Below are 27,133 nucleotides of genomic sequence, written 5' to 3'. Positions count from 1 at the left end.
CATACGATGGATGGGTGGGGGGATGTGTGGGTGGGTGAGTGGATGGGTTGGTGAGTGGATGGATGGATGGGTTGGTGGGTGGGTGGATGAGTTGGTGGGTGGATGGATGGGTGGATGGGTGGATGGGTGGATGGGTTGGTGGGTGGATGGATGGGGGGATGGAGGGGTTGGTGAGGGGATGGATGGGTGGATGGAGGTGTTGGTGGGTGGATGGAGGGGTTGGTGGGCGGATGGATAGATGAGTGGATGGGTGGGTTGGTGGGTGGATGTGTGGCTGGATGGGTGAGATGAAAGTGAGATTTCTGTGAAAGAAATGAAATATTACTGGAATAAAGTACTTTCCCTTTAGGGCGTTAGAGTTGAGGTGTGGTGAGAATAAAGTCATTAACATACGTTTACACAAAGTGTCATTTTCGAACACTAAAGTCACACAATATCTTTATCTTACATTTCTCTCCTAATATTCCCAGAATAAAGTACGGTAGTTTCATTTCAGGATGTTGAGGGTGGAAGATTAGGGTTTTAGATTGGATTGGATTGGGGTTATATTAGCAGAAAAAGGTGCCATTTAATCATAACAACGTGGCAATATCGTTGAAGATTTCATCTGAGAATCAAGTATTTTAATTTTTGGGGAATAAAGCTGAGTAGAATGACTTCCGAGGAGAGTCAGGTGGGAATATTCCAAGGTGAAGGAGTTTTCTTTTCAGTGTGGCCCCAACGTTGCCGTAACCGCAGTCACGGAATGACCCCGAGGGAACGCCACGGCGAGTGAACAAAGGCCCCGCCCCCAAACTACCTTTTGACATCAGTACTGAAGTCAACATTCACAGAGCAAATACTTGTAATGCATTCAAGAAGGACCTCATCAAATGCTTCCAAAGTTCAAGTTTGTCCATCCAGCATTGTCGACTGTGGAGACATTCGTTTAAAAAACAACAACAACAAAAAACCTGACTGAGCTTTGCCGCTTGGTCTACTTCCTCAGAGTTGTGAAAGCGGGAGCAAAAGTTGCCAAACGCAGCAGTTAAAAAAAAAAACACCTTGCATGCAACTCTCGAGTGCCTTTCCAGCCGGAATTCTGCTTCTGAGTGCAAGAAGAAGAAGAAGAAGAAGAAGAAGAAGGCTTGAAATTCAACTGGGTAGTTATAGCTTTTCCCTGAAGATGCAGGACGGATCCCACCCACATGCTGCCCTGCATTTATCCATCCATCCATCCATCCATCCATCAACTTCTCCCTTCTTGACGACTGTTCAGCACAAACAACAGAAGAAGCTAACCCACCAATACTATACTACCAGTACTATACTATAATGCCAGTACTATACTGCACTGCCAGTAGTATAGCTTTTATGGGTGCATCATTAGGGGGGAAGGGATCTACAGTACGCTTTTTTTGTAGTTGTTGTTTTTACGGCAGGTGTATTGTTGTATTGCAACAGACCCCCCCCCTCCACCCCAGGTAATCTCTTTGCAGCTCCCGTGCAGCCATTCAGCAACAGCGATTAGCATTTTGTAAAAGCTAACAAAGAGAAGCAGAAATGAGACAAACTTCCTCTCTGGTCGCTTGGCTAACATGCAGCATTTGTCTTATGATCACACGTGAAGAGGTCATGCAAATCATCATTTGGGATAATAACACTAATACTAATAATGCCCTGTATAGTCCATATCTTCTTTATATAATCTCTTATGGAACTTGACACAACATGTGATATACTGGAGGCAGCTCTGTGCTCCTTCTCTTGCCTTGTCCTGGAATGACAAGATTTCCTTAGCAGTCCAACAGTATGGATTTGGGCTCCATCGGTGTGTTTGCAGGATGTTTCATCTCCCGCAAGCAGGCTTTGGGCTCTTCTTTTCAAGTCAGAAAGTCTGGAGAGTCTTAAAGCTTCAGAGCGGCGTTCATCAGGCATCCAAAGTGAGGAAGAACCACGTTTTGGAAAACAGCTTGGAGGACTTGGGAGTTCGTCAGTAACGTCTGTGTGTCTGTGCGTGTGTGTGCGTGTGTGTGCGTGTGTGTGCGTGCGTGTGTGTGAGGGAGCGCGAGTTCCCCCTGAGGTTTCCTGAGAGACGGCGACCACCCCTCCTCCCCTTTTTTGACCTGCAAAGCGGCTGTGGAAGGATTTGGGGTGGAGGCCAATAAGGATGCAGCAAGATGATGGCAATGGCTGGCCAATCACAGAACTGATTCATTCTCCGAGTGACAGGAAGTGGTGGTAGCGGTGGCCTTTCCTGCCTTGTTGAGTTTTAAGAAGCTGGGTTTCTCCTTGGGTGGCGTTTTGTTGTTGCTGGGAGTCAAAGTCAAAGCCTGTTTCTCTGACACTTTGGTCGATCCCGCCTCCCTGTCAATCACAATATTACAATGTCATCACGCCAACAAACATATTTATATGGTATGCTGAACGTGGTGGAAGCAGAAAATATCCCAAAACACCTTTTTGCCTCCACCAACACAACGTAAACAACAGGAAACAGATGTGGACGAAATTGTGAGCAATTGTCGGAATTGGGATATGGAAGAACTGATGACATTTTGGGGTGATCCGGTACAGACATGTGTACATACATGCATGCGTCTCCCATGGTTTTGCCTTTTTATGTGAACTAATCCAACAACAATCAGCATTTCTGGACTCATTTTGCTGATAAAAGCTTCTTACCCGCTATGCGGTGAGGGATACATGACCAAGAAGCAGGCGCTGAGGAATCCCAACAGGGAGCCCCCGGAGGCCACCACGGGAATAACACGCACGCTCCCCACGGCTTCCACCACAGAACCCAAAGCTGAAGCCACCAGGATTTGACTGATGTACACCTAGGAGAGCGGAAGGCGTCATAAGCGTATGGTAGGCAGCCGCGTGTGGGGGTCCAAAAAGGGAGAAAACGCACTTGGCAGGACAAGATGGCGCAGTCGATGCCAAATCCTCTGCGGGAATTGCCGGGACTGTGATGGATGTACTACCAACAGAAAAAGTCCCATCATAACCCAGCAATAAGGGATTAGGGCGGACATTCACACAGCTGTAGACAATAATAACACCGCAATGCAAAACACTGCCTTAAAAAAAAGAAGAGGAAATGTCCAAAAAATATATAGCAATATAATAAAATAGCAAAGATTGGAATGAAATGAAACTACTGAAAATAGAAAGCATATACACTTCAATATCTTGTGTGTGGAATAGAAATTAGTAAAAGGCAACATAGGACAAATGGGTTACTACTACCTCTTTCATTTCGTGGTACTGTCCCAGCAGGGCGTAGGGGCAGTAGGAGATGCTCATGGACATGATGCCCATGCTGCTGATCATCACCATGGCAACATACACATTGGGGAATAAGGCCATGACAGCGGTTCCTGGAAGCAAAGGAGATGACGCGGCATGGTTTTTAGGGCGCTCATTCCCACATGAGGCCGGCGTTCTTACCGATGGAGAATCCCAGCGTGCCCAGGATGTAGATGACCTTGATGCTCAAGTCAAAGTTATCCAGGTACTTTTGCAGGAGAGCTGCATAGATTGGAAGAAAAGGAAGCACATGCGGCCAGGCGCTACTCCGGGTACATCATACGTGTTGCTACCTGAGCACGTAGCAGCAGTCATGGCGTATATCACCAGACCCCAGCAGCCCATCTGAACGCCTTGGTGGTAGTTAGCCAGGGCGGTGGAGTTAACTGCAGCCTGGGACGACAAAACACTTCATCGAGCATGCCCACTAATATGTCACAAATCTGTTGTGAAAGAATACGATAATGAAACTACGATAGAGGTACTAGCACGTTTGTTCTTAATTCTTGTACTGGATCTTTGACGGTGGGATATGCTAAGTCAAGCCCTTGTGCTGGTCATCAATAACATCTTCAGTAAGGGTGTGAAGCAGCGTTGGGCCTCACAGTAGGATCTCCGTGGTAGATGACTTGTCCCATGAAGTCGGTGAAGAAGACGGCCTCGGCGATGATGGAGAACCACGTCAGCAGGTGACAGGCGCAGAGACGCAAGAGCTCCGGGGGCATCTTCAGCATGGAGAGCCACAGGAGACGCACGGTGGTCTCCACCTGACCAGACCAGACCGGCGTTTATTCGCCATGGCGACCGGCGCGTCGCAACAGGAGAATGCGGGTATCCTCACCTCGCCCTCCTCGCTCTCGGCATCCCCACTGGAGGAGTTGGTGTTGCCGCTGCGGTGCCGGTGGCGCTGGCGGTTCCTGCGCCGGTGCCGCGCCTCCACCTCGTACAGGTCGTTCATGCTGCGTGACGGCTTGATGAGAAATGCGGCGTTGGCACGCCGGTAGCGGTAGCGGCGGCTGCCCACTCTGCCATAGTAGGAGAAAGTGCAAGATGGCTGGCGGTAGAAGGTGTGGTGGTGGTGGGACGGCCGCAATGGGGCACCCGTGCTGGCAGCTGCAACAACAGACCAGAAAACCGCCATGACGTTCGCCCTTCCAAATGCTGCACCACAGCCTATCACAGCCAGGACAATAATACTACATGGCAATATAGTATATTGTTATAGTACATTTAGCATTAGCACACGCTAACTACCTTTGACCATTCCGGCACGATGAGCTTGTCCTTTAGCGCTGAGCCCAGCACCTCTGTCCGTGGAGTCGTTGCACGCCAGCAAGCGTCCATTCAGCGCACGCTGCTCATTGAGCTGGTTGTTGAGCAGCGCCTCCTCCCCGTCGTCCTTCTCCATCTCCTGCAAGAACGCAGACAGGCGGCAAATCCTGCCTCCTCCGGTGGTGGTGCTGGTGGTGCAGTGTCTTTGGTGGTTGGCATTTTGGGGACGGAGCAGGTCTTGGCTCCCTGTGCCGCTGCTGCTGCGTCGCACGGCCGGCGGCGGGGTGCTGTGATTGGCGCGTAGGAAGTGGACGGCCGGCGGGGGTGAGCCATGATAGGGCGAGAGGCGGTCGGCGAAGATGGATGGCTCGATGTGGCACAGGAACAAGGCCTCCTGGTCCAGGGTGGCGTCCGTCATGGCCAGAACGCTGTCGCTTTTACCTGCAGGGAGCATGTCCAGTTATTTTGGAGTCCGTCTATTTGAATTTGACTGGCCACTCTCCCTGTCCTTCCACTGCCGTTTGTGGCAGCAGAGCCTTCTGTTACCATGGAAACATGATAGCAAGGGTTTTGCTGCAAAGCATTTCTTTAAGAGACTTTTGAGCACAATTTGAAATTCTGCCAAGCAGCACAACGGACAAGAAAACAAACATTGGTCAAACATTTGCCTGCCGACTCTCCCTGTCCTTTGCGGCATAGGACAGTGCAACCGCCTGAAAACATCATCAAAGGGGTTCGCTGTGGCTGCTACCTAATTTTCCACAAATGACCACTGTAATTATTTTATTTATTTTGTAATAGTACTACTAAAATGATGTGATTTTTCCTAACAATATAACTGAGATTCTCCTAAAATACGCCTTTTTCTTGTTAGGCTGAAACTTTTTACTCTTAATATTTTTTATTTATTCTTGTACAATGACTACTGCTATTGGCCGTGGGCCAACAAAAAAACAGCCATGGACAGCAAATAGCCCCAGGGCTGCATTTTGGACACCCCGGTATATGGCATTGTGTCACTGCTGGGTGTCTAAGTCCAATTTTTGATGGCCGACTTTTCCTGTCTTTCCTTTGTTGCCATAGAAAGATGAAAGGAAGCATTATTTGTTGTTTCTTTTGTGGAAACTCACTTCTAACAAGCTCCACCTCCAGGAAATCCATCTCCAAATCCCCGCGCTCGGACAGGTCGTCTCTGTAGGCGTCATACAGGTCGAAGCTGTCCATGGTGTCGTCCTCGCCGATCATTCCCAGCTTTGGAGCCAGAAATCCCGTCCTGCTGTTGGCTGGAGGTTGAGGGTGGCCTGGATCGGGACTCTCCTGTCAGGAAGGCCACACGTGACACATGGTGCCGGGTTTAAGGTGCCCAGAATACCCCATGAAGGTGTAGTACCTGGTCCAGTCTTTCATGTTGAGGTACGTACTGCTGCTCGTCAATGCTGAGCAGATGCAACACCACCGACACAGAGAAGAGGACGGCGGCGAAGAAGAACAAAATCTGCTCCTGAGACTTGAAGATGGCCCCCAGAAAGGTGTTCGTCCAATTGAGCCCGCCCAGAGCATAGCCCACCGCCCCACCGAGACCTGCCAAGACAAACCAATATTCATGTGCGCCACCGACACGAGCGCCGGCAACGTCACGTCTACTCCGCATACCCGCTGAGGCTGCGTGGATGTTGAGCGCCATGTCCTGCTCCTCCGTGTCGGCCACGTCCAAGAGGTAGGCTCTGATTGGGCCCTCCGTGGCATCAGCGCAGAAGTCCAACACCACCACTCCCAGCACGGTGAGGACGATCCCTATCGGTTGTCTTCCCGGCACGTCCCCCAGAGACAGACCTAGCACAGCACGGACGTCCTTTGGTCTCTTCTACAACTTCATTTGTCACATCACCACTTCAACTTGCATTGAAACTTTCAATGCAATTCTGCCATTTTGCAAGTTCTCCCACTTAGAAAATAGAGAGAGATCTGAAATTTTCATCCCACTTAGAAAATAGGGAGGGATCTGAAATTTTCAGAGATGCCTTTTCACTCTTAGAGACACAATCGAAAAAATAAAATAAAAAAATCTCATTGTATGATTTTTTGAATGATTTATTTGTAAATGGTTCGTAAGTATTTGCACCATTGAGATAATCAGTGCTAATATTTAGTGCAGAAGCCGTTATTTGCAATTCCAGACGTCAATCGTTTCCTGTAGTTGCTCGCCAGGTTTGCACATCCAGCAACAGGGATGTTGGCCCACTCCTCCACACAAATCCACTCTAGATCTGTCAGGTTTTGGGGCTGTCGCTGAGCAACACGAAGTTTCAGCTCCCTATAAAGATTTTCTATTGGATTTAGGTGTGGAGACTGGCTAGGCCACTCCAGACCCTTGATATGCTTCTTACGCAGCCACTCCTTCTTCCATCTTGGCTGTGTGCTTGGGATCATTGCCATGTTGGAAGATCCAGCCACGACTCATCTTCAATGCTCTGGCTGAGGGAAGGAAGTTGTTGTCCAAAATCTGACGATACAAGGCCCCATTCACCCTCTTTTTAATACAGTACACGTCCTAATACGTCCTGTCCCCTTTGCTGAAAAGCATCCCCAAAGCATGATGTTTCCACCCCCATACTTAACAGTAGGGATGGTGTTCTTGGGATGCAACTCAGCCTTCTTTTTCCTCCACACACCACGAGTGGAGTTTGAACCACAAAGCTACATTTTTGTCTCATCTGACCACATGACAATCTCCCATGACCCCTCTGGATCATCCAGATCATCCAAACTTTAGATGAGCCAACATGTGCTGACTTCAACAGGGGAACCTTCTATGCAATGCATGCTTTTAAAGCATTACACCGTAGGGTTCTACTGTGACAGTAGACTTTGAAGCTGTGGTTCCAGCTCTCTTCAGGTCATTGACCAGCTCCTGCCATGTCATTCTGGGCTGATTCATCACTTTTCTAATCATGAATCATGGCCCACGAGCAGAGATCCTACATGGAGCCCCAGTCCGAGGTAGATTAGCAGTCATGTTTAGCCTTTTCCCTTTCCTTTCCTAACAATTGCAGCAAGTGTTGATTTATTCCCACCAAGCTGCTTTCCAATTGTTCCATAGCCTTTTCCAGCTTTGTGGAGCTCTCCTATTTTGTCTCTGGTGTCTTTGGAAAGCTCTCTCGTCTTGCCTATGGTAGCAGTTGGTTTATGACTGACTGTGGGGGTGCACAGGTCACATTAATGAGCTCAAAGGGGGTGTAGGTGGGGGGTTGCTCGTGGGGTAAATGTGGACTTTTTTAGGGTGGACTGAGAACTCTTTGAGAGTCAAAATTGTTGCTGATTCGCAAGGGTGCAAATACTTATGAACCATAGTCATTTACAAATAAATCATTTTAAAAAATCATACAATGTGATTTTTGGACTTTTTTTAGACTATGTCTCTAAGAATGGAAATGCATCTATGATGGAAATTTCAGATCTCTTCCTATTTTCTAAGTGGGAGAACTTCAAAATCGCAGGGGCAGGGGTGTAAATACTTATGACGCTCACTGTGTGTATTTCCTGTCCTGAAATATACTTATTCTTATTGACATGCTTGTGTTGATTTGATTTGAGTTGGCTTTTTGACCATGGGAACATTCTACCATCATGTCTGAGGGTCGAAGAAAGGTTATCGTGTCTGTTTCTGTGTGAGAGCGAGAGAGAGAGAGAGAGAGAGAGCGAGAGCAACACAGGATGACATGGCAGAGCTTTGTCATGCCGTTATAAATGTGTGTTTGTGTGTCCTACAATGGAAGTGCCACTAGTCGCTAGCTAGCAGACAGGAAGTGGTGCGTGATTGGTTGACAGGGAGACGCAAACAGGAAGTATTTTCTTGTGAACTGCCTGCTGCTGGGTTCCCATGTCACCACAGACACAGGCACACACTGGAGGTGCCAGGGTCTCAGCAGGAGATATGAGAGGGAAAGAACGACAATGCTTTTTGTGCGTGTGTTATCATTGGCGTGATGCAAATAATAATGGCAACCACGACTACACTGAACCACTACGCTCAATATTTGCACGCTGTCGGTCAAACTGTCAATCAATGGCTTTGACTTTGAAATGACCTCTTGGTGACACCCTCTGCACGAGGAGGAGGGCCTTTGCCATGCGATGGCCATTTGCCTCCGAGGGAAAGTCTGTTTCCACAGTGAGGGACAAAGCGGGGTTTGCTTGTCCCACGGACGCTTTACTAGGTACGGAACATCTTTTTCACAGTTACCCATCAGCGAGCCATTCAGGAAGAGCGCCACTCCAATCAGCGTTCCGATGCACAGAGCCAGGATGAAGGGCCTCCGCCGGCCCCAGCGCAGCGAGCAGCGGTCGCTGGCTGAGCCGATCAGTGGCGTGAAGATCAGGCCCAGGACGGGACTCAGGAACCATGTCAGGCTGTTGTACTGCTCCGGAAGACCTGGACGCACACATACAGTGAAGAAAATAAGTATTTGAACACCCTGCTATTTTGCTATTTCTCCCACTTGGAAATCATGGAGGGGTCTGAAATTTTCATCGTAGGTGCATGTCCACTGTGAGAGAGATAAACTAAAAAGAAAAATCCAGAAATCACAATGCATGATTTTTTAACAATTTATTTGCGTGATACAGCTGCAAATAAGTATTTGAACACCTGAGAAAATGAATGTTAATATTTGGTACAGTAGCCTTTGTTTGCTATTACAGAGGTCAAACGTTTCCTGTAGTTTTTCACCAGGTTTGCACACACTGCAGGAGGGATCTTGGCCCACTCCTCCACACAGATCTTCTCTAGATCAGTCAGGTTTCTGGGCTGTCGCTGAGAAACACGGAGTTTGAGCTCCCTCCAAAGATTTTCGATTGGGTTCAGGTCTGGAGACTGGCTGGGCCATGCTAGAACCTTGATATGCTTCTTACGGAGCCACTCCTTGGTTTTCCTGGCTGTGTGCTTCGGGTTGTTGTCGTGTTGGAAGACCCAGCCACGACCCATCTTCAATGCTCTGACAGAGGGAAGGAGGTTGTTCCCCAAAATCTCACAATACACGGCCCCAGTCATCCTCTCTTTAATGCAGTGCACTCGTCCTGTCCCATGTGCAGAAAAACACCCCCAAAGCATGATGCTACCACCCCCATGCTTCACAGTAGGGATGGTGTTCTTCGGATTGTACTCTTCATTCTTCTTCCTCCAAACACGCTTATTGGAATTATGACCAAAAAGTTCTATTTTGGTCTCATCTGACCATAAAACTTTCTCCCATGACTCCTCTGTATCATCCAAATGGTCATATGCAAACTTAAGACGGGCCTTGACATGTGCTGGTTTAAGCAGGGGAACCTTTCGTGCCATGCATGATTTCACATCATGACGTCTTAGTGTATTACCTACAGTAACCTTGGAAACGGTGGTCCCAGCTCTTTTCAGGTCATTGACCAAGTCCTGTCGTGTAGTTCTGGGCTGATTCCTCACCTTTCTTAGAATCATTGAGACCCCACGAGGTGATATCTTGCATGGGGCTCCACTCCGATTGAGATTGACCGTCATGTTTAGCTTCTTCCATTTTCTAATGATAGCTCCAACAGTGGACCTTTTTTCACCAAGCTGCTTGGTAATTGCTCCGTAGCCCTTTCCAGCCTTGTGGAGGTGTACAATTTTGTCTCTGGTGTCTTTGGACAGCTCTTTGGTCTTCGCCATGTTACAAGTTAAAGTCTTACTGATTGTATGGGGTGGACAGGTGTCTTTATGCAGCTAACGACCTCAAACAGGTGCATCTGATTCAGGATGATACATGGAGTGCAGGTGGACTTCTAATGGGCAGACTAACAGGTCTTTCAGGGTCAGAATTCTAGATGATACACAGGTGTTCAAATACTTATTTGCAGCTGTATCACACAAATAAATTGTTAAAAAATCATGCATTGTGATTTCTGGATTTTTCTTTTTAGTTTATCTCTCTCACAGTGGACATGCACCTACGATGAAAATTTCAGACCCCTCCATGATTTCTAAGTGGGAGAAATAGCAAAATAGCAGGGTGTTCAAATACTTATTTTCTTCACTGTACATCCACGGCCACAGTTAGTGGGGGTGGGTGATTTATCACGTCAGTGCCATTTATGTACATTGGAAACCATGTAACAAAACTACAGTATCATCTCCATAAATGCTGAGAGTCCTTTTGTCAGTCATACAGTCTCTTGGCCTGGGTGGGCGGAGGCAGGGCCGCTAGCATATATGTACACAGGGGAGTACTGCAAGGTAACTATTGTATGAGTAGATTGCAATATATTGTCATTGGACTTTCCTTAAAGGTTGAGGCTCCTCAAGCATCATAGGTCTCCTTTAATGCACGAGCACGCTTGAAGGTAGAGCAACAATAATGCAACACCACGCCTGGAGTGCAGTGGACTTACTCAATGTCAACATTAACACATGTTGCATAGAGGGTAGGTGTGTGTGTGTGTGTGTGTGTGTTGAGAACTATTGAGCGATCAAGTTCCTCAGGCTGTTTGACTGACAAACACAAGAGCCATAGAAGACTGCAATAACTTTTAAAGTCCAGCATGGACCTGAAGACTAGCAGCGTGGGAAAAAAGCAAACCTCCAAATGCCCAAAGACAGCTGGGATAGGCTCCAGCGTAGCTAGTGAGGATAAGCAGCATAGAAAATGGATGGATGGATGGATGGAGGTTATTATTCAGGGATTTTCATCTCTGCCTCACCGACCTCCTGTTGGCCGCACGTCACGAGTGGCTCTCATTTCAAGTCTCACATTTTCACCCGGCTGGCGTGGGAATCCAGGCAAACTAGACAAACGGGAAATTCAAAGCCATTTTCTGCAAATTGCTGACACTTTGCAGAGGTTTTTGTTGCGGCAGCAGGAATGCCGTCAGCACCGAGCTGTCACTCCAACATAAATTTAAAGAGCGTCTACCTCTGAGAGTCAAATGGGGCTTGAACCCTGTCATCTTGGCGACCAGGTCTCGGGAACACTATCACCACCCCACCCCAACAGCAAGGTAGCCCGCAGAGTGCTTCCTGTTGTGGGAAACTTTCTCTTGGACACACACACACACACAAACGCTCCTACTCCATCAATACCAAAAGAAAGCATTAGTACTACAAAAGGCCAGGATTTGGGATCCAGCCTTACTTGTTTGACAAATGATGTGATGCAAATCATCCGTGTGTATATACACACACATACACACACACTCACACTGAGGCAAAGCAGCAAACACCATCCTTGTTCCCACACCCAGAAATGCAGACATCGTTCCCACACACTTGTAGGTCCTCACACAAAAAGCAAACAATACTGAGAGAAATTGCACGGCAGGAAGTTTTTTAGAAAGAGAAAAGGCCGAGACCAGGGGGGGACTATGAGAAAGGATTGGGGGTGAAAGACAGGGGACAAGAGGAGGATGGAGATGGACAGAATGTTTCTGCTCCAAGATGTATGTTGGGAAGCGACCGACCCTCATGTCTATCCTTTATATTTTGCAGGGCTGGCAATAAATGTGCAATCGTCACCACAGTCAGCGCGTCATGTCAGAGGGGGAAAAGTAAGACGTGTCGACATTCTGCTGCTCAAAGAGCCTTAATGTTGCTTCAGCACGAGGAAGCAAAACAAAAGTGAAGCAGAACTTCCATCTTGCGACAGCAACAGTCACCTCCTTGTTGTCAGAAGACCCTGAACAAGGCCCACTGTATGTCTGCACTCTTTCCCCGGGGGGTGCCACACAATGAAATGCACCCCTGTGTGTATGTGTGTGTTGTTCTGGAAATACAGTGAGGTGCACAACAAGCGTTTGGATGCTTTTATACATGACCAGTCACACATTTGGACATACCTGGTCTTGATGCCGGCGGCACAGCGGTCGAGTGGTTAGCGCGCAGACCTCACAGCTAGGAGACCAGGGTTCAATTTCACCATCTCTGTGTGGAGTTTGCATGTTCTCCCCGTGCATGCGTGGGTTTTCTCCGGGTACTCCGGTTTCCTCCCACATTCGAAAAACATGCTAGGTTAATTGGCCACTCCAAATTGTCCATAGGTATGAATGTGAGTGTGAATGGTTGTTTGTCTATATGTGCCCTGTGATTGGCTGGCGACCAGTCCAGGGTGTACCCCGCCTCTCGCCCGAAGACAGCTGGGATAGGCTCCAGCACCCCCGCGACCCTCGTGAGGAAAAGCGGCAGAAAATGAATGAATGAATGAATGAATGGTCTTGATGCTGGTGTCGGCATCTTTTTTCATGATAAGACTCCGTTTTGTGTGTCTGTAGCTTTAATGCTAATAGACTGTTTTTGTGGCTCCAAAAAGCGCTATCGCCATCTTCATCCGCTTGACATATACACTGTAACACCACATTTGTCCAAGCAAATAGAGTACAGTATGCAGGCCTGCCAGCTCCTTGACTACAAACATGGGGCCACCTTGGGGCCAAATAAAGACAATTATGATGCCGTGTGTCATATTCCTGAATGGAGAAGAAAACAGAATACCGTTTTCCCAAAGGCAATAAAAACGGGCCAAAATGAGTCTCTCTCTTTCGGCAAGCTGTAGCGCCACCTTCCCCTCATAAAAAAAAAAGAAGAAAAAAGGCTATTCGCATCCTGCCATGGCGTGAGAAAAGGAGAGAGCAGCCGGGAGGACTAAGAGGCGGAGAGAAGGATGGATGGGGAAGAGAAAAGAAAAACAGCCTCAAGTGTGACAGATGTTGCTGATTGCGTACAATATTAATATGGGTGTTGAATGCTGCAGATTTCACAGCAGGCAGGTTGGGGGCATGAAAAGTCAACCTGCCGCTGCTGGAGCAGAATGACTTTTTGGGACCAGCACCTTATGGCCGACGAGGAGGAGATGATCCCATGTCTGGCCAGCCAGCTTACATAAGAGCACCGCAGGCAAGCAGAAGTCAGCCTGGGAGGTCGCCACCGACCGCAAACATCCCGCAGTAAGACGACCACACTTTAAACAGTACCTCAGGAGGATCGGGCTTGCCCGCTGCGCTTGGCCTAGCACGCACAGGAAGTTCCCATCATCCGGCGCCACACACATGCAGTAGGTCAGTGGGGACTCATCATCATCATTTCCCTTCTTTAGTAATCAGCAGTAGAACACAGGTACGCTTCAGGAAAATATCAGTTCCCCACTAAAAAAGCCAAACATAACTTTCACTTTGACACAAATATTTTTTCTTCAGCTCAAATATCTAAACGATACAAACATAAACTACACAAAACATCAATATAAGACTTTAGTTACAAATATATCAACAGGAAGTTTTTAGTATTTAGTGTGTGCATGCATTAAAATTTCCCTCCAATGCAACACTCCTCCCCACAACACTCTCACTTCCTCCTTCCCTCGTTCCTGTGTTTTTGCCATCCACATGCTCTCTGCTATGCTCTTCTTACGTGACTTCTGCCACGTGGTGGCCCTTTCTATGGCTTAAAGGTTAAAGCCATCAGTGCATATCCTGCTAAGTCATTTGGCTAACTGACGCTTTGCTTGATGTTTCCCGAGCCAACTCTGCTGGTCGGTCGACGGAAGGCGTGTACACATTTCATGTCCATTCCAAGCCCTGAAAGTTACACGAGGTGTTTCGCAGAGCCGTGTGAGCATTTTCAAGTCAAACGCTTCAATAACAGCGCCGCCGTGTGGTGTGAAAAATAATAGCAGAGGCAACAAAATGGGGGTGCACATGTTGAGAAATGTTCACCGTGTAGCTTACGCAAACTCCGAGTCAACAATCAGGCAGAGCAGATGCTTTTGTAGCTTTTTTAAATCACACAGACAAAAATAAAAAGCCCTCCAGACCACTCATAACAGCTCCTGTGCATGGAAAGCGTTCATGCGTGTGAAGAACGTGGACTTAACATTTGACTGGCGCACTGCGGCCTCAATTAGCCTGCCTTTCAGCTGTACACCATAACCCGCACAGAGAGCTTTGTAAATCTTCCGCAATCTGCACCTATTCCAGCTTGATTTCCAAAACGGTCTGTTTTCATTTATTGCACCCAGGGCCCTGCCCGAGCGCTCACAGCCATTCCAACCTTCTTTCAGGGCTCACCAAATGTCTGGAACTTTGGCATGGAGAATGCTACATTGTACCAACACTAATAGGTCAGAAAAGTGGAAATGCATCACAGGTCCCCTTTAAACGCCACTCAGTCTGTGCTGACTCAGCACCCGAATGGAAAGGCCACGAGCAGCACTTAGGACAGCCAAACTTCCTCCATGACCCCTCTGGACCCCCATGGCGGTAAAATTTGTAAAAATGTTTGGAAGAGTTGAAATCATTCCAAGAGTACTCAGAGAAAAGTTAGCAGGGTGCTTATGTAAGGGCTATGAATAGGCCTGGGCTTTAAATAAACCAGCAGACTGGTGTGTGTCTGAGTGCCGCGTGCCAGCGGGGGTGCGAAACACACAAGATTACGGCCAAAAAGCCTCCAAAGTGGTCACAGGGGGACAACCCACATAGCCGGTAGCTATCATGTCCCACAGACTCTCCTCTTGCAGCGTGCAAACCAAGACAACATGACTGACTGAGTCAGATTATTCTGATTAGCGGGCTGGGTGAAACCCTGTGCTGCACCGTCTGCAAGGTCATCTGGATAGATTATCTAACATGACAAGATCATCTGGCCGCTACCTCGCATGGAGCAAGACGACAGTCGCTCCTCTTCAGACAGAACGGCCTCGCCACCGCTGTCCTACAACCATTGGAAGGTTTGTTGTCTTCCTGGCTCTTCGTGCAAAAAACAGTGCAGTGTTTTACATCTTCAAATGAAGAACTTGTGCCCCTTTACACAACCCGCCCTCAGGATGGACGTGAGGAAGCATCAGAAATGAAAGGACAAAGCTGAGGTTGCTTTAAGGTTGCCATGCTTTTTAAGTCGCGGTGCCTGAGCGGATGTACCGTAAGGACATTTCCCCTTCCGGTAATCCCCTTTAGTAAAAGCCAAGGTGGCCTGATAAGGAGGTGTAACGGTGTCGCCAGCTCCTTAACCATTTCTCAACGGCAAATTGTCAATGAAACCTTGGTTTCTGTCCTCAATTCCTTTCCAAAAATATGAAACCATGTCAAGTAGACACGCGCTTCAGCATGCAGCATGTCTTCCTTGGAACGTGGATGTTTGTACAACTGACAGAAAGGAACTTCTATTTGACAGCTCTAATAGTGACAGTTCGTTTTCTATGCTGTTTATCCTACCATGCTGGAGCCTATCCCAGCTGTCTCCGGGTGAGAGGCGGGGTCCACCCTGGACTGGTGGCCAGCCAATCCCAGGGCACATATAAACAAACAACCACTCCCAGCCACATTCATACCTATGGACAATTTGGAGTCACCAATTAACCTAGCACGTTTTTGGAATGGGGGAGGAAACTGGAGTCCCTGGAGAAAAGCCACGCATGCACGGGGAGAAGATGCCCAAACCCAGCCCAAGCGGAGATAGGAACCCAGACCTTTCCTGACTGTGTGGCCTGCATGCTAACCACTCGGCCAATAGGACTCACCATGACGAAATTGGAAGATGCACAGGTAATCCATGTGATAGCTCGCTCATGGTTGATCGGTATCGGCATAGGCAAAATAAAACCCAGATGGTGGCATTCCTACGCACCTCATATTGTGCAATGTGTGTCCCTAGAGTCAATATATGACAAAGCTAGCACAATGTATGGGGGGGGGCTCCTTCATTCTCCACAATCTCACAGTACATGGTGGAATTCATCTTTCCCCTTCAATAAACCCAAGGTCAGTGGCACTCGTGCAGCCCCAGAGCATCACACCGCCACCACGCTGGACTTGTCCTGAAGACACAATTCATATTGCTACTTGCTGTTGTTGCCATGCTATTTCGACAACAATGGCCATGTTAACTCGTCCGGTGGATGGTAAATGTGTACCGCTCTATGAGCCGTACGCTGACTTCTCCACAGTCTTGACAGGAATGACCCGTCACTTTGGTCAGATCCTGGAAACAGTTTCTACAAGACTCAGGAGTGTGTCCGTTCATGCAGAGAGGTCAGAACACGACTGTGGAAGGTTTCTTGTCTTTTCACCAAGAGCTGTGTAAACATGGGCCGCTACACGCGCACACACACGCGTACCCTCACTGAACCACAAGAGATAGGGTCTCACACACACACACATTCTAGGAGAGCGAGCTCCAGCACCTGCATATCTCCTGCACTTGAGACATTTTGGCCCCCCCCCCTTTGCTTCCCACCTTGTTTGCCTTGCAAGAACATCCTGTCAACACATTTGTAGCACTGTTATGATTTTTGGCATTGCATGGGTTCTTCATCATAGGAAGAGTCGGGTTTGTTAGCTGGATTATGCCAGAACTCCGGTCCTAACCCGAAACCTAGCCCTAGCCCGAGCCCTAGCCCTAGCCCTGCATCCATGTTCCAGCAACACAAAACAGGCACCTCCAGCTCAGTGACGGAGACGTACGGTGGGTGCCTTCCTGAAGGAAGTGAAGCAACATACGTTGTGGCAACATCCGGGTTGTGTTCCAAATGCTTCGGAAGACACGCTAGCATCCAAGCTTTATCACCATTGGACATATGCTCAATGACTTATGGCCAAGTTAGACATTTTGCTTGATGGCAGCCATGATTTTCCAACCAATCTTGCTCACATTTTAAACACGCATGCCTGTATGTCGCCCAAAGGCATGCACCAATTTCCGTGAATCGCCCTGAAGTTACAGCCATGTGAGAAATTTCAAGTCATTTGGGGTTTAATAAGGTCAGGTGACTCACCAATCTGCAGCAGCACGGGCGTCACCAGCGCCGTCTCCATGGCGTAGCAGAACTCCCGGCCGAACATGACGGCGCCATGCATCACCCATCTCTTCAGCGGGATGCCCTCGATGGATCCCTCACTGGCAGACTCTTCCCCGCCAGCGCCACCGCTCCCTCGCCCCAATCCATCCGTCTCGCCGCCTCCTCCTTTCTCCTCGTCCGACGCTGTGGAGTGTTTGGCCTCGGCGGCGCCGCCCAACAGAGATCCCACCTGCATGGTGTCCGCGCCCGTGTTCTGGGGAGGCATGGCGGGGGGGGGCATGCGGACGAGCGCCCTTTCCGAGCTCGAGCGCTCTTTTTTGTCAATTCTTTACAGCTGAATGAAAATTTAATTCCAGCTGATTTGCTTGGAGATGTGAAAACTCCAAAATGGTTTCCTATGATCTAGCATTCCCTACTTAATGCCGTTAGCCACTCAACATCCAATCCCAAATCCTTGTCATGCTTCCATGTTTTTCTCCCAAACAACAAAATCAGCTTTTCCCAGAATTATCAACCCCCCCCCCCCAATAAAAAGGAAGCAGCTTAATTTTCACAGGAAGAGACACATTCAAAGATCTTGTGCAGTTTTGTGAATGTGTGTGTGCGTGTGTGTGTGTGTGTGTGTGTGTGTGAGGTGGGCGTTTATGGCTTCTCGGTCATGGAGGTGCCCCCCCCCGTCTTCCTTACTTTTGTTTTTGTCTATTACAAGGGGTGAAAATCCATATAGAAGACCATTCGGTGAATTCCAGAGTCATTTTGTGTATGGAGGGGGGTTGTCTGGAGCCGGCGGGGGCGAGGGAGAGGCCGCGGGGGGACGGGGAGGGAGGCGGACAGGCGGCGGCGGATGGCGGAGCTCCTCGTGAAATCCCCATCGATGGGCTGATGAATCTGACGTCCGCCAGGAATCGCGGAGGCGGCGCCGTCGGGGGAGAAGAGAAGAGGAAAGGCATCATTGGGCGGTTTCAAACATAGCATGTCATGTCAGGGTTCAAAGGTTCCAGCCAACCACCTCAAAATCGGAGTGGTGAACTGGTTTGGCCTCGCATGCTCCAGGCACAAGTTCTCGCCCGTCACACAGGCGTGTCTACTCTGGCTGTGAAAAGAGGCCATTGAGTCTTTATTGTTCTCAGGCCGTCATGGCTGCCAGCACATGATCCTTCACTCGGAGACGCTCTCGGACGGGCAAAAGATAAAAGCCGTGTCTGAATGGCCTTGCTCTTCGGGACGAGGCAAGTGACCAACAGAACCAAAGAGGCGGGGCTATGTGGACTACCAGAAGTGTTGCCATCGGGGCGCTCACGTGTCACCATTAACATTCATGAAGCACTCGTTAATATTTTATAAAGATGCGCTGATCTGACCTCACGGATTGCAGTGGATTACATAACAGAGATCTCCTTCTCTTGTTCAAGGTGGAGGATCTTTGACCAGCATTTTGCATCAGGTCCTTAGAAAAATATCTTTGACTAGCCTTTTTGCAGCATCTTCCTAAAAACAGCAGAGCACCCCCATTAACAAGCATCTTTGTGGCATCACAGCATCCCAGTTGTATGGAGGATTTTTGACGAGCATTGACTATCATGCATAGAAGGTCTTTGACTCGTGCATTTGGAGTAGGTCCTGAAAAAGAGAGAGTACAGAGCCTCCTGTTCTCAGACAATCTTGGGTAGATGTCAGCAAAGCACTGCTGTCAGGCTAGCGTCGTCTGCAGTACATTCGTGAAAAGTCTCCATCTGTCCATCTATACGTCTCCGTCTATACGTCTCTGTCTGTCCATCTACACATCTCCGTCTGTCCATCTACACATCTCCGTCTGTCCATCTGGACCGCTTGGTCTTCCAGAACAGTCCAGTCTTGTGTATGTTATCTGATTTTAGTGCTTGTGGTGTGGGTCAGTCCTCCCTTTGTGTCCGTGTGTGTTTGTGTGGAACATGAGCTCAGCTAATATGGAATTAGACCTCAGATTTTCTGGGCAAATGACCCTCTCACGTGTGACTTAAGGGGGCGGATTAAGGAGGAAAGCGTGCCTTAAATGAGAGCGGAGAGGTTGGGTAGCAGCTTAGACAAGGTCAAGGCCACGAGGGACGAGGACGTACAAGGAAGGACGAGGGACATCACCCGTGTCTCACAGACCCTCCACCAGCCTTCTCAGTCTGCAAATAAACACACGGGACCCCACAGCCCACGGCCCCCACTCTATTTCGGTGAGTGTTAACTCTTGTGACCAGATCACCTGCGACATCAGGAGGAGCTGGCAGGTGCTGACCTCTGCCAAGGTCAAACAAAGCTGAGAAGCATTGGCTTCCCTCTCCACTGGGGAGGCAGTTTTTGCCGGATGACGCAAACCTCTTTAGGTCATCTTTTACTATGCAAAAGCTTTGATTGATGCAATATGTAGCCTTAGATCGTGTTTCGGAAAACACGGAATGGGAGAAAAATCTCCCCGACTTGTTTGCTCCACATCTGAGAGATGCAACCCTCAGCTGGTTCCTCCTGAGGTCGGGGCTTTTCATGACGTTGTGGAGGAACGACCTGGTGGCATGTTCCAACATTCATCCAGCATGACTCGCCATGTACATCAGTGGTTCTCAGCAACCCACACGGTAAGGTATTCCTATTCCTGAGCTCTTCTCGGAATGCCGCGGTGATGTATCCCTAATCCAGACTGAAGGTCAAGGGACAGAGGGAATGAAACTGATTTCAAACCCTATCGAAGCTACTTTGTGGTGATCTACCTGGACATTGATTGTCCTAAAAAGATCCGCGAGGCACGTAATCATCTGTCGACGTGCAACAAAGCTCTGACCCAAATAGAGCCACGTATGGATTACAAGACTGGAGTCGGGGCTCATGGACGTTTGCCGCTGAGAGACAATGAGGAAACCAAGAGGCCTGGTGAGAAGGCCAGCGCTGACTCCCATCTGCTTCTACAGTCTCTGTGGAATTATGTGGAACATCAAGGTTGGATGAACAATACGATAAATGTGGTCGCGATGACGGCCGAGGTGTCTTTACGGTTGACACACTGTAAGGACAAGAGGCAGCTAGATGGAAAAGCGGTTGCCAACACAACAATAAAGGAGGTGATTTATTCAAAAGGAGACTGAGGGCAGCAAGATGTGGGACTATTTCTGAAATTATAGAGAGTTTACCGAAAAAGGAGACTGTAGCATTTGGGAAGGGTTGTGTTTGGTAAAGAGGCCTACAGTTAACTTGACATCCCTGCAGTCACGCAGCCATTACCATCCATTCCAGTGTGGAACCACGACCCAGTTCCGGCCATAGCGTACTGTGGCTTGGCTGAAAAGCCGCTGTAGACCGACCCGTGTTGTTACCAGGCAGTGTCACTCGGGCTAAATGTCACCGACATATTTATTACCCTTCCAGTTGTTTTCATTCTCGTGAGATGGCGTGACTCGAGTGCAGAGTGTGTTGGGTCTGTATCATGGAGTCCTTCAGAAGCTTTGAGAACCGAGAGAGCTGGCGTTGCCTTGTCGTCCTGCACGCAAAACAACATTCCCTTTCGGCTTCTTGTGTGACTCTCGTGGAAAAAACATCTAGCGTATATTCCCAGCAGTGGGAAGCAGATGGATGGCAGGGAGAAAGAGCGAGGGGGGGTGAGATAAGTGAGAGTGATGCATTTGGGTGCAGTGCATCTGCAGTGCAGTAAGTGGAGACAGGAGGCACGTGCGTTTCAACGTGCGCTCGCTCGCGTCAATGACAAATCCCGTACTCGTCTAACAGGCGGATTATGGCTACACGGCCAGTTAAGAGATGTGACATAATATACCTGCTGTTCCTACGGACACCACCACGTTGTGAAAGGTCTGTGGTGGGGGGGTCAGCACACACATGCTGATTTAGCATCACCGGAACCCTTAGCTTCCCCTTTTCTTGTTTTAATGATCCTGAGCTGAAGCAAAAAGCTTCCTGAGTTCCGACCTGACTTCCTGCCGCTTGTGGTGGACAACGACCTGACTTCCTGCCGCTCGTGGTGGACAACGACCTGACTTCCTGCCGCTCGTGGTGGACAACGACCTGACTTCCTGCCGCTCGTGGTGGACAACGACCTGACTTCCTGCGACTTGAGGTGGACAACGACCTGACTTCCTGCGACTTGAGGTGGACAACGACCTGACTTCCTGCGACTTGAGGTGGACAACGACCTGACTTCCTGCGACTTGAGGTGGACAACGACCTGACTTCCTGCGACTTGAGGTGGACAACGACTGACTTCCTGCGACTTGAGGTGGACAACGACCTGACTTCCTGCGACTTGAGGAGGACAACGACCTGACTTCCTGCGACTTGAGGAGGACAACGACCTGACTTCCTGTGACTTGAGGAGGACAACGACCTGACTTGCTGCGACTAGAGGAGGACAACGACCTGACTTCCTGTGACTTGAGGTGCTCGTCAATGAGTCACTTTTGAGGCAGTTTTCTTGAGCCGGGTGCAAATCTGGCAAGCCAGTGAGAGCCGCGTGTAAAGATTCATTCCTTCACTCGTCAACACCATCAAACGCCCCCCCCCCCGGCCAACACGTGCACAGTGCACGACCGAACTAAGTATGGCTTGTGGCCAAAATGCTCTTGGAAGACATGCTAGCATACGGATCTCCTCAATATTTCACAATCGTCAGACAAAAGCGACTCATGGAGAAAAAACATCGTGGTGGTTTGCGCGTCCCTCAAAGATAGTGAATGTAAGAACTGAATGCAATGCAATCAAAAGGAGAGGAGGTTGTGACGCCAAAGAGGCCCATTCTGACAAGTGCTTGACGGCCATGTTGTCCTACTTTTGGCTGGGTATCGCCCTACCCACAAAAACCACACATAAACGCACCTCAGGCTTGTCTTTCTTTGCCTTGTTGTGTCTGTGTTTACTCCCACACGCTTACAGGAAATCACAATAAGACGCAGGGTGGGGGACCTGTACCGTGCTGTACAAGGTGCCCGGCTTTAGGCCCCGCCCATGTGTTTGCTAATGGAATATTCCACTGCGGAGCGAGCGCTCACTCAGTCAGTCAGTCAGTCACACACAGGCTGGCAGGCAGGCCTGGGGGGCCACATCGGCACGCCTTCTGCTTCCCAAGTCAACTTTTAGCATAGGAGCTGGAAACGTGACCTGCAAGCGGTCAGTCTTTTGGCTTTTGATGGCTTTTCACACGCCGCTGTCCCAGACAACCACCGCAGGGGCACAAACCAGCATTTGGTAACCATTTACACACTTGACACTTTGCACATACTACTTCCTGCCAGGAGCACTTCACCTAACAGAACATCCATGTCCATTATCCAAATGTCCCGTCAGCTCTGTCTTCTGTCATCTGGAATGTTACAGACTGCCCCATTTGGAAGTCTACAGACTGACCCATTTTCCACACACTGTACCCACCTGGAATTCTTAGCAGCGAACTGCATGAGCACGAGGAAGGCTTCCATGAGAGCATGGCAGTTATGGAGAAATAATAAATAATAATCCCACCGTGGATTTTAATCTTCTGACCGCTGTTGGGAAGAATCTGGCGTCAGATGAGGCCTTCAGTGGGGAAAGGAGTAGGTAGCGTTGTGTCCAAATGTCCAAATGATCCAGATGTAAGAGCTTCCGTTCGAGGCAGGTCTTATCAGAGACCTGTAGACCGGCGTCATGAGGGCCGTCTAGCCATGACACACTAGCTTTACTGTCAACCTCGCCAAAGTATGGCGTCATAAAACCGTCACGCACAGAATTCTCTCTGGTTTGTTTTCAACAAAGATGAGTTTTGAGTGGGCCACCCAACCCTGCGCCTGAATGTGCACATGCTGGGTGCAGATAAGGGCTCCAGGAACAGCGCCCTACTGTTCAGACCCGTTAACAGGTTTGTTTAACAAAAAGCAGAATCAGGAAGAAAAAAACTGCTCTGAAGGGAACGTCACATGCACTTCCTTCCGACGGTGATGGGGGCGTGAGGGGGGTTAGTAGGAGGAGGAGTCAAACATGACCAACACTGTCTTTCTCAAAGTCAGGACAGATCTTAACTTCTTAACAAAAATAAATACTTGACTTTCTGCTGTCTCTTTCACGCTCTGACTTCCTTTCTTCTTTACAGCAAGGTAGTCATCCATTGGTGACATCATCATAATGCTGATATTCCTATGCAGGATGCTGACGGCTAACTATGGTGAAAAGCCGCTCAAGTGGACACCTTAACTTACCACTGCATGCAGTCAGCCATGGCATGAGAGTGAAAAAAAGGTCCTCCTCCCACCCCGTGTGGAAGTGGTACATTTTTTGCTACTTAAGTTTGGAAAAAATGAATTCAAGGCCAACTGGTTAGCTCGCTAGCTTGCTATCTAGCGGCCATCTGGCGTGTTGTAAACAAAGAATAATAGGCGTGTAAAGGGGACCGTAGGCGTGTTATTTCACATCTACTGGGCAGCTCTAAGAATGTTAGAAACAAGTTTTGTATGCTCTAACTACCAAAATATTCACTTTATTAACAATGAATCCTCTTTATTTATTGCAGTCGGGTTTGGAACCATTTAACTATATATTTTTATTTGATACCAATTTTCTGCTGACATTGAATTAACAACATTTATCTTGTGTTTATATACGTAATAAGACTTTTTCCAGCTAGCTGAAGTTGAATCAACAGCGCCTCTGCTGGTTGCAGCCCAGAATTGCACTCCATTTCACCTTCAACCAAGTCATCAACTCCACACAACAGACCCAATTCTTGTACGCATCCCCTCGTCGAGAAGCGTATGAAGTCAACACGATGGGCACAGTCGAAGCTTTTAAGGATGCGATCAGTGTGGAAAGATGATTCAGTCGCTTCATCAAAAAACGGGACATTTTGACCGCAGAGGATCCCTCCATCGCAGAGCAAACAAGCACTTGAGATGGTTTGTGGCGTGGAGTGAACCCAAACAGCAGTTCAAAGTGCACAAGTAAAAGCGTAAAAGCACAAAGCGGCCCATTGATGGCGAGCGTTGGCATTCGCCTCCGAGGCAAAAACACCCAAAAAACTCTTCAGCACAAAGTTCAAATACGCTCAAACCGACCGTGAAGGCGTTCAATCAGATGGTGGCTGGGAATGTAGCCTCGTTTGGACCAAAAATCCAAAACAAAACACTATCTCCACAATTACTTACACAGTTGAAACCGGTTTGGATGACAACCACGTTGTGTTCTTGAGCCAGATTTCTGGCTCTGGGCAAACAAGGTGACAACCGTTGGTGGGCTACAATGAAAACACTCACACTGCAACGGGAGGATTTGGGTTGACTCCGCGAGTCTTAGCGACCTCCGTTCACACAAGAAACCTGAACCGGTCGTGGCATATCAAACTTGTCGGTAGGAGGACAAGAGCTAGGAAAGAGGATCCAGGATCAACACAGACCGGACTGGTCGCCGACCATCCCGACGCTGCACACAAAACACAGGCCTTACGTTTGGATCTTCTTCAATCTGATGACCCGGAAATGTGTGTGTGTGTGTGTTGAGGAAAAGCAACAAGGGTCCTTAAACAGTACACAAACCACCATCCAAAGACATGCTTATTTTTCACAAAAACAACATTTTCCATACAAGCAAGATTCAAGGAACCCATTGCAAAAAAAAACAAAAATACTTTCTTCTCAAAGACACATGCCAGCTGCTGTGGTTGAGGACCTCCTGCAAAAAACATGGGTCAAAGATCCTCTATATGACAGGACTGCTGTGCTGCTTCGTTGAAATATCAAAACAAGACCACCACCGTGCGATGACTGTCCCATACATTCAGTCCTTTTTGACTCGCTGGTTGCCACCCACATACAAGGGATCCACGGCCTGCTTTTGGGTCCCGACCCACCAGCTGAGAAGCCATGCTCTCCACGACAGGAGCCCTGTGCTGCTTTCAAAAACATATTGGAAAAAGACCTTCGAGGGCATAGGAGAGGAAGCTCTGCTGGTCCAAGATCCTCTATATGCTCTACGTCGTGCAGGAAGCCCTGCTGGTCCAAGATCCTCTATAAGCTTGACGTCGCGCAGGAAGCCCTGCTGGTCCAAGATCCTCTATAAGCTCTACGTTGCACAGGGCTGGCTTTGCATGGCCGCGGTGTGCTCATGTGACCATCCCGACACCACAGCTCCTGTCAGGATGCATCGCTGCGGTTGTCAGCATCCGTGTGCGTCTGTGTGCCGACTCAGCAGTCAGCAAATGTGTCATCAGGAGGAAGTCGACAGCAAAAGGAACAACACACGGAACCCGACCAAGAGGACCGCGTCCCAGAGCGGGCGTGGTGCCAATGCAATGAAACAGATTTGGAAAGCCTCATCGGCCACAAAGGGCCCTCCTTTCTTTTTACCAACAGAAACCTCACTTCGCAAAGCTAATTTGAAATAAAATTAGCTATTTTGTGGTCTGCAAGCATGAACGACGTCTTCATGGTTTTCATCACAAAAAGCGCTCACTCACCAAAAAGGCTCTGAAAGCTTCATCAATGTCGCGAGACGTTTGGACCAGGCTGCTGTCCTGTACCTGCTCCACAACGGCGTTAGGACTCCAAGTAGGTCATCCTGCCAAGACAAAGCTTGTTATGACGGATATTCCATAGTCCAAGGTATAGTCCCAAAATGTAAAAAAAACAGTTATTCTCCTATCCGGTGTGGAAGTGGTAATTTTGGCTTCTTTCTTCCCCACTCCTTGTTGACCTCCTTTCTTAGGTTTATAATAAATAAATTGCTAGCATGCTGTGTGGCCGCGTTCCTGCGTTGATCCTGTTGCCTAGGCATTAGCAATGTGGCGTGGATAACAGGAGTGGAAAGGTGACCATAGGGCTGTTGTTTCATGACTACGGGGCTCTAATAATGGTCATAAACTGTTTTTTTACTACTTGCATAGCATCAAAACCTTTTGTTATTCACGTTTTACGCTTTTAATGCCCTTTTCGTCATGAGAAGCCCACATTTATGTGAATATGATTATATCGTACATGATAAATGAAAAATTTACACGTTTACCCATAGATCCCAAAATGTTGCCAACAACTGATAACGACATTGGTTATTTGGGGATAAAAACCCGGAATAGTCCTTGTGGTGATGTGATGTCATGGTTCAACACAGGAAGCCAAGCAAACCTTAGTCAGCACCAAGGTGGTGGAGGGTTAAAAAACTTTGATCGTTCCTCTGATGAATCCATCAACAAACAAAAGAAACAATCCCAAGTCCCGTGGGGGAAATGGGGCTTATTGGCTAGCTAATCCGGGCTGCATTGGGGTGCATTGGGGGTGCAGCCTGCGGTGCAAACATAAATAGCCAAACAACACAGTACAGATAAAAATACCAACATAATGAAAAAGCTTGAGCCACTCCTCTATTTTTGTTTTTGTCATAGGCCTGCACAAACTAGTGGAAATAAGCCCGCCCCCCTCCCTCACTGCTTCTCTGCACCAGCAACCTGAGATGCTGCCCGAGTGCGCCGGTCGGAGGATCAACAGTGGCTACAAAACGCCATAGCACCCCCGAGCCCCCGGCTCCCTCGGTCGTCAAAGCTGCTACGGGCGGACACTGGGCTCACCTTGCCGGTCGGTTCGGTATCGTGGCCCGCTGGGCTGCTCGGACCGGAGGAGGGGACTGTCGCCGGTTACGTTGAGCAGCCGGGCCGCCGTGCCTGCAACTGAAGCCGAGCTGTTTAAATACGCCTTTAAAGTCCGCACTCGCTTCCGTTGACGTCATCGCTCATTTGCATAAGAGGCGGGTCCTTGTGGTGAGGCTCACAAAACAAGCCAAGCAAGGGGGGGCCT

General features: G+C 48.7%; 1 protein-coding gene across 7 annotated transcripts; it reads right to left on the bottom strand.

Annotated features, from left to right (window-relative positions):
* Nucleotides 1-203: 203 nt before the first annotated feature.
* slc45a4a (solute carrier family 45 member 4a) lies at nucleotides 204-27,057 on the bottom strand. 7 transcript variants are annotated; one of them, XM_078792162.1, is made up of 16 exons: nucleotides 26,908-27,057; nucleotides 25,804-25,904; nucleotides 8,807-8,995; nucleotides 8,187-8,227; nucleotides 6,217-6,396; nucleotides 5,954-6,144; nucleotides 5,694-5,880; nucleotides 4,546-5,004; nucleotides 4,133-4,404; nucleotides 3,897-4,058; nucleotides 3,585-3,684; nucleotides 3,433-3,513; nucleotides 3,232-3,362; nucleotides 2,894-2,962; nucleotides 2,665-2,819; nucleotides 204-2,346 (listed from the first exon to the last, which is right to left on the bottom strand). In XM_078792162.1, exons 2-16 carry the CDS (start codon nucleotides 25,824-25,826, stop codon nucleotides 2,181-2,183), a joined length of 2,406 nt encoding a protein of 801 aa, XP_078648288.1. In that variant the 5' UTR covers nucleotides 25,827-25,904; nucleotides 26,908-27,057; the 3' UTR covers nucleotides 204-2,180. The 7 variants fall into 7 exon arrangements, with proteins under 7 accessions (XP_078648288.1, XP_078648284.1, XP_078648285.1 ...); XM_078792158.1 differs by lacking the exon at nucleotides 8,187-8,227 and adding an exon at nucleotides 17,334-18,245 and having other exon boundaries at nucleotides 26,908-26,973; XM_078792159.1 differs by lacking the exons at nucleotides 8,187-8,227; nucleotides 25,804-25,904; nucleotides 26,908-27,057 and adding exons at nucleotides 17,334-18,245; nucleotides 20,737-21,262.
* Between the last annotated feature and the right edge of the window lie 76 nt (nucleotides 27,058-27,133).

The sequence above is a fragment of the Doryrhamphus excisus genome, linkage group LG7 (assembly GCF_037039965.1).
Source record: "Doryrhamphus excisus strain RoL-2023G ecotype Guam linkage group LG7, RoL_Dexc_Guam_v1.1, whole genome shotgun sequence".
In the NCBI taxonomy this organism is placed as follows: Eukaryota; Metazoa; Chordata; class Actinopteri; order Syngnathiformes; family Syngnathidae; genus Doryrhamphus; species Doryrhamphus excisus.
This window is presented reverse-complemented; position numbering and strand designations above follow the sequence as displayed.

Excerpts from the sequence above, each read along its gene's own strand:
- slc45a4a (XM_078792158.1), bottom strand. The coding sequence starts at position 17,637 with ATGCCCCCCCCCGCCATGCCTCCCCAGAACACGGGCGCGGACACCATG. Across the intron at positions 8,996-17,333 it reads GCCCGTGCTGCTGCAGATTG|GTCTTCCGGAGCAGTACAAC; the intron begins GTGAGTCACCTG and ends GTGTGCGTCCAG. Across the intron at positions 3,514-3,584 it reads GACTGCTGCTACGTGCTCAG|CTCTCCTGCAAAAGTACCTG; the intron begins GTAGCAACACGT and ends CAATCTATGCAG.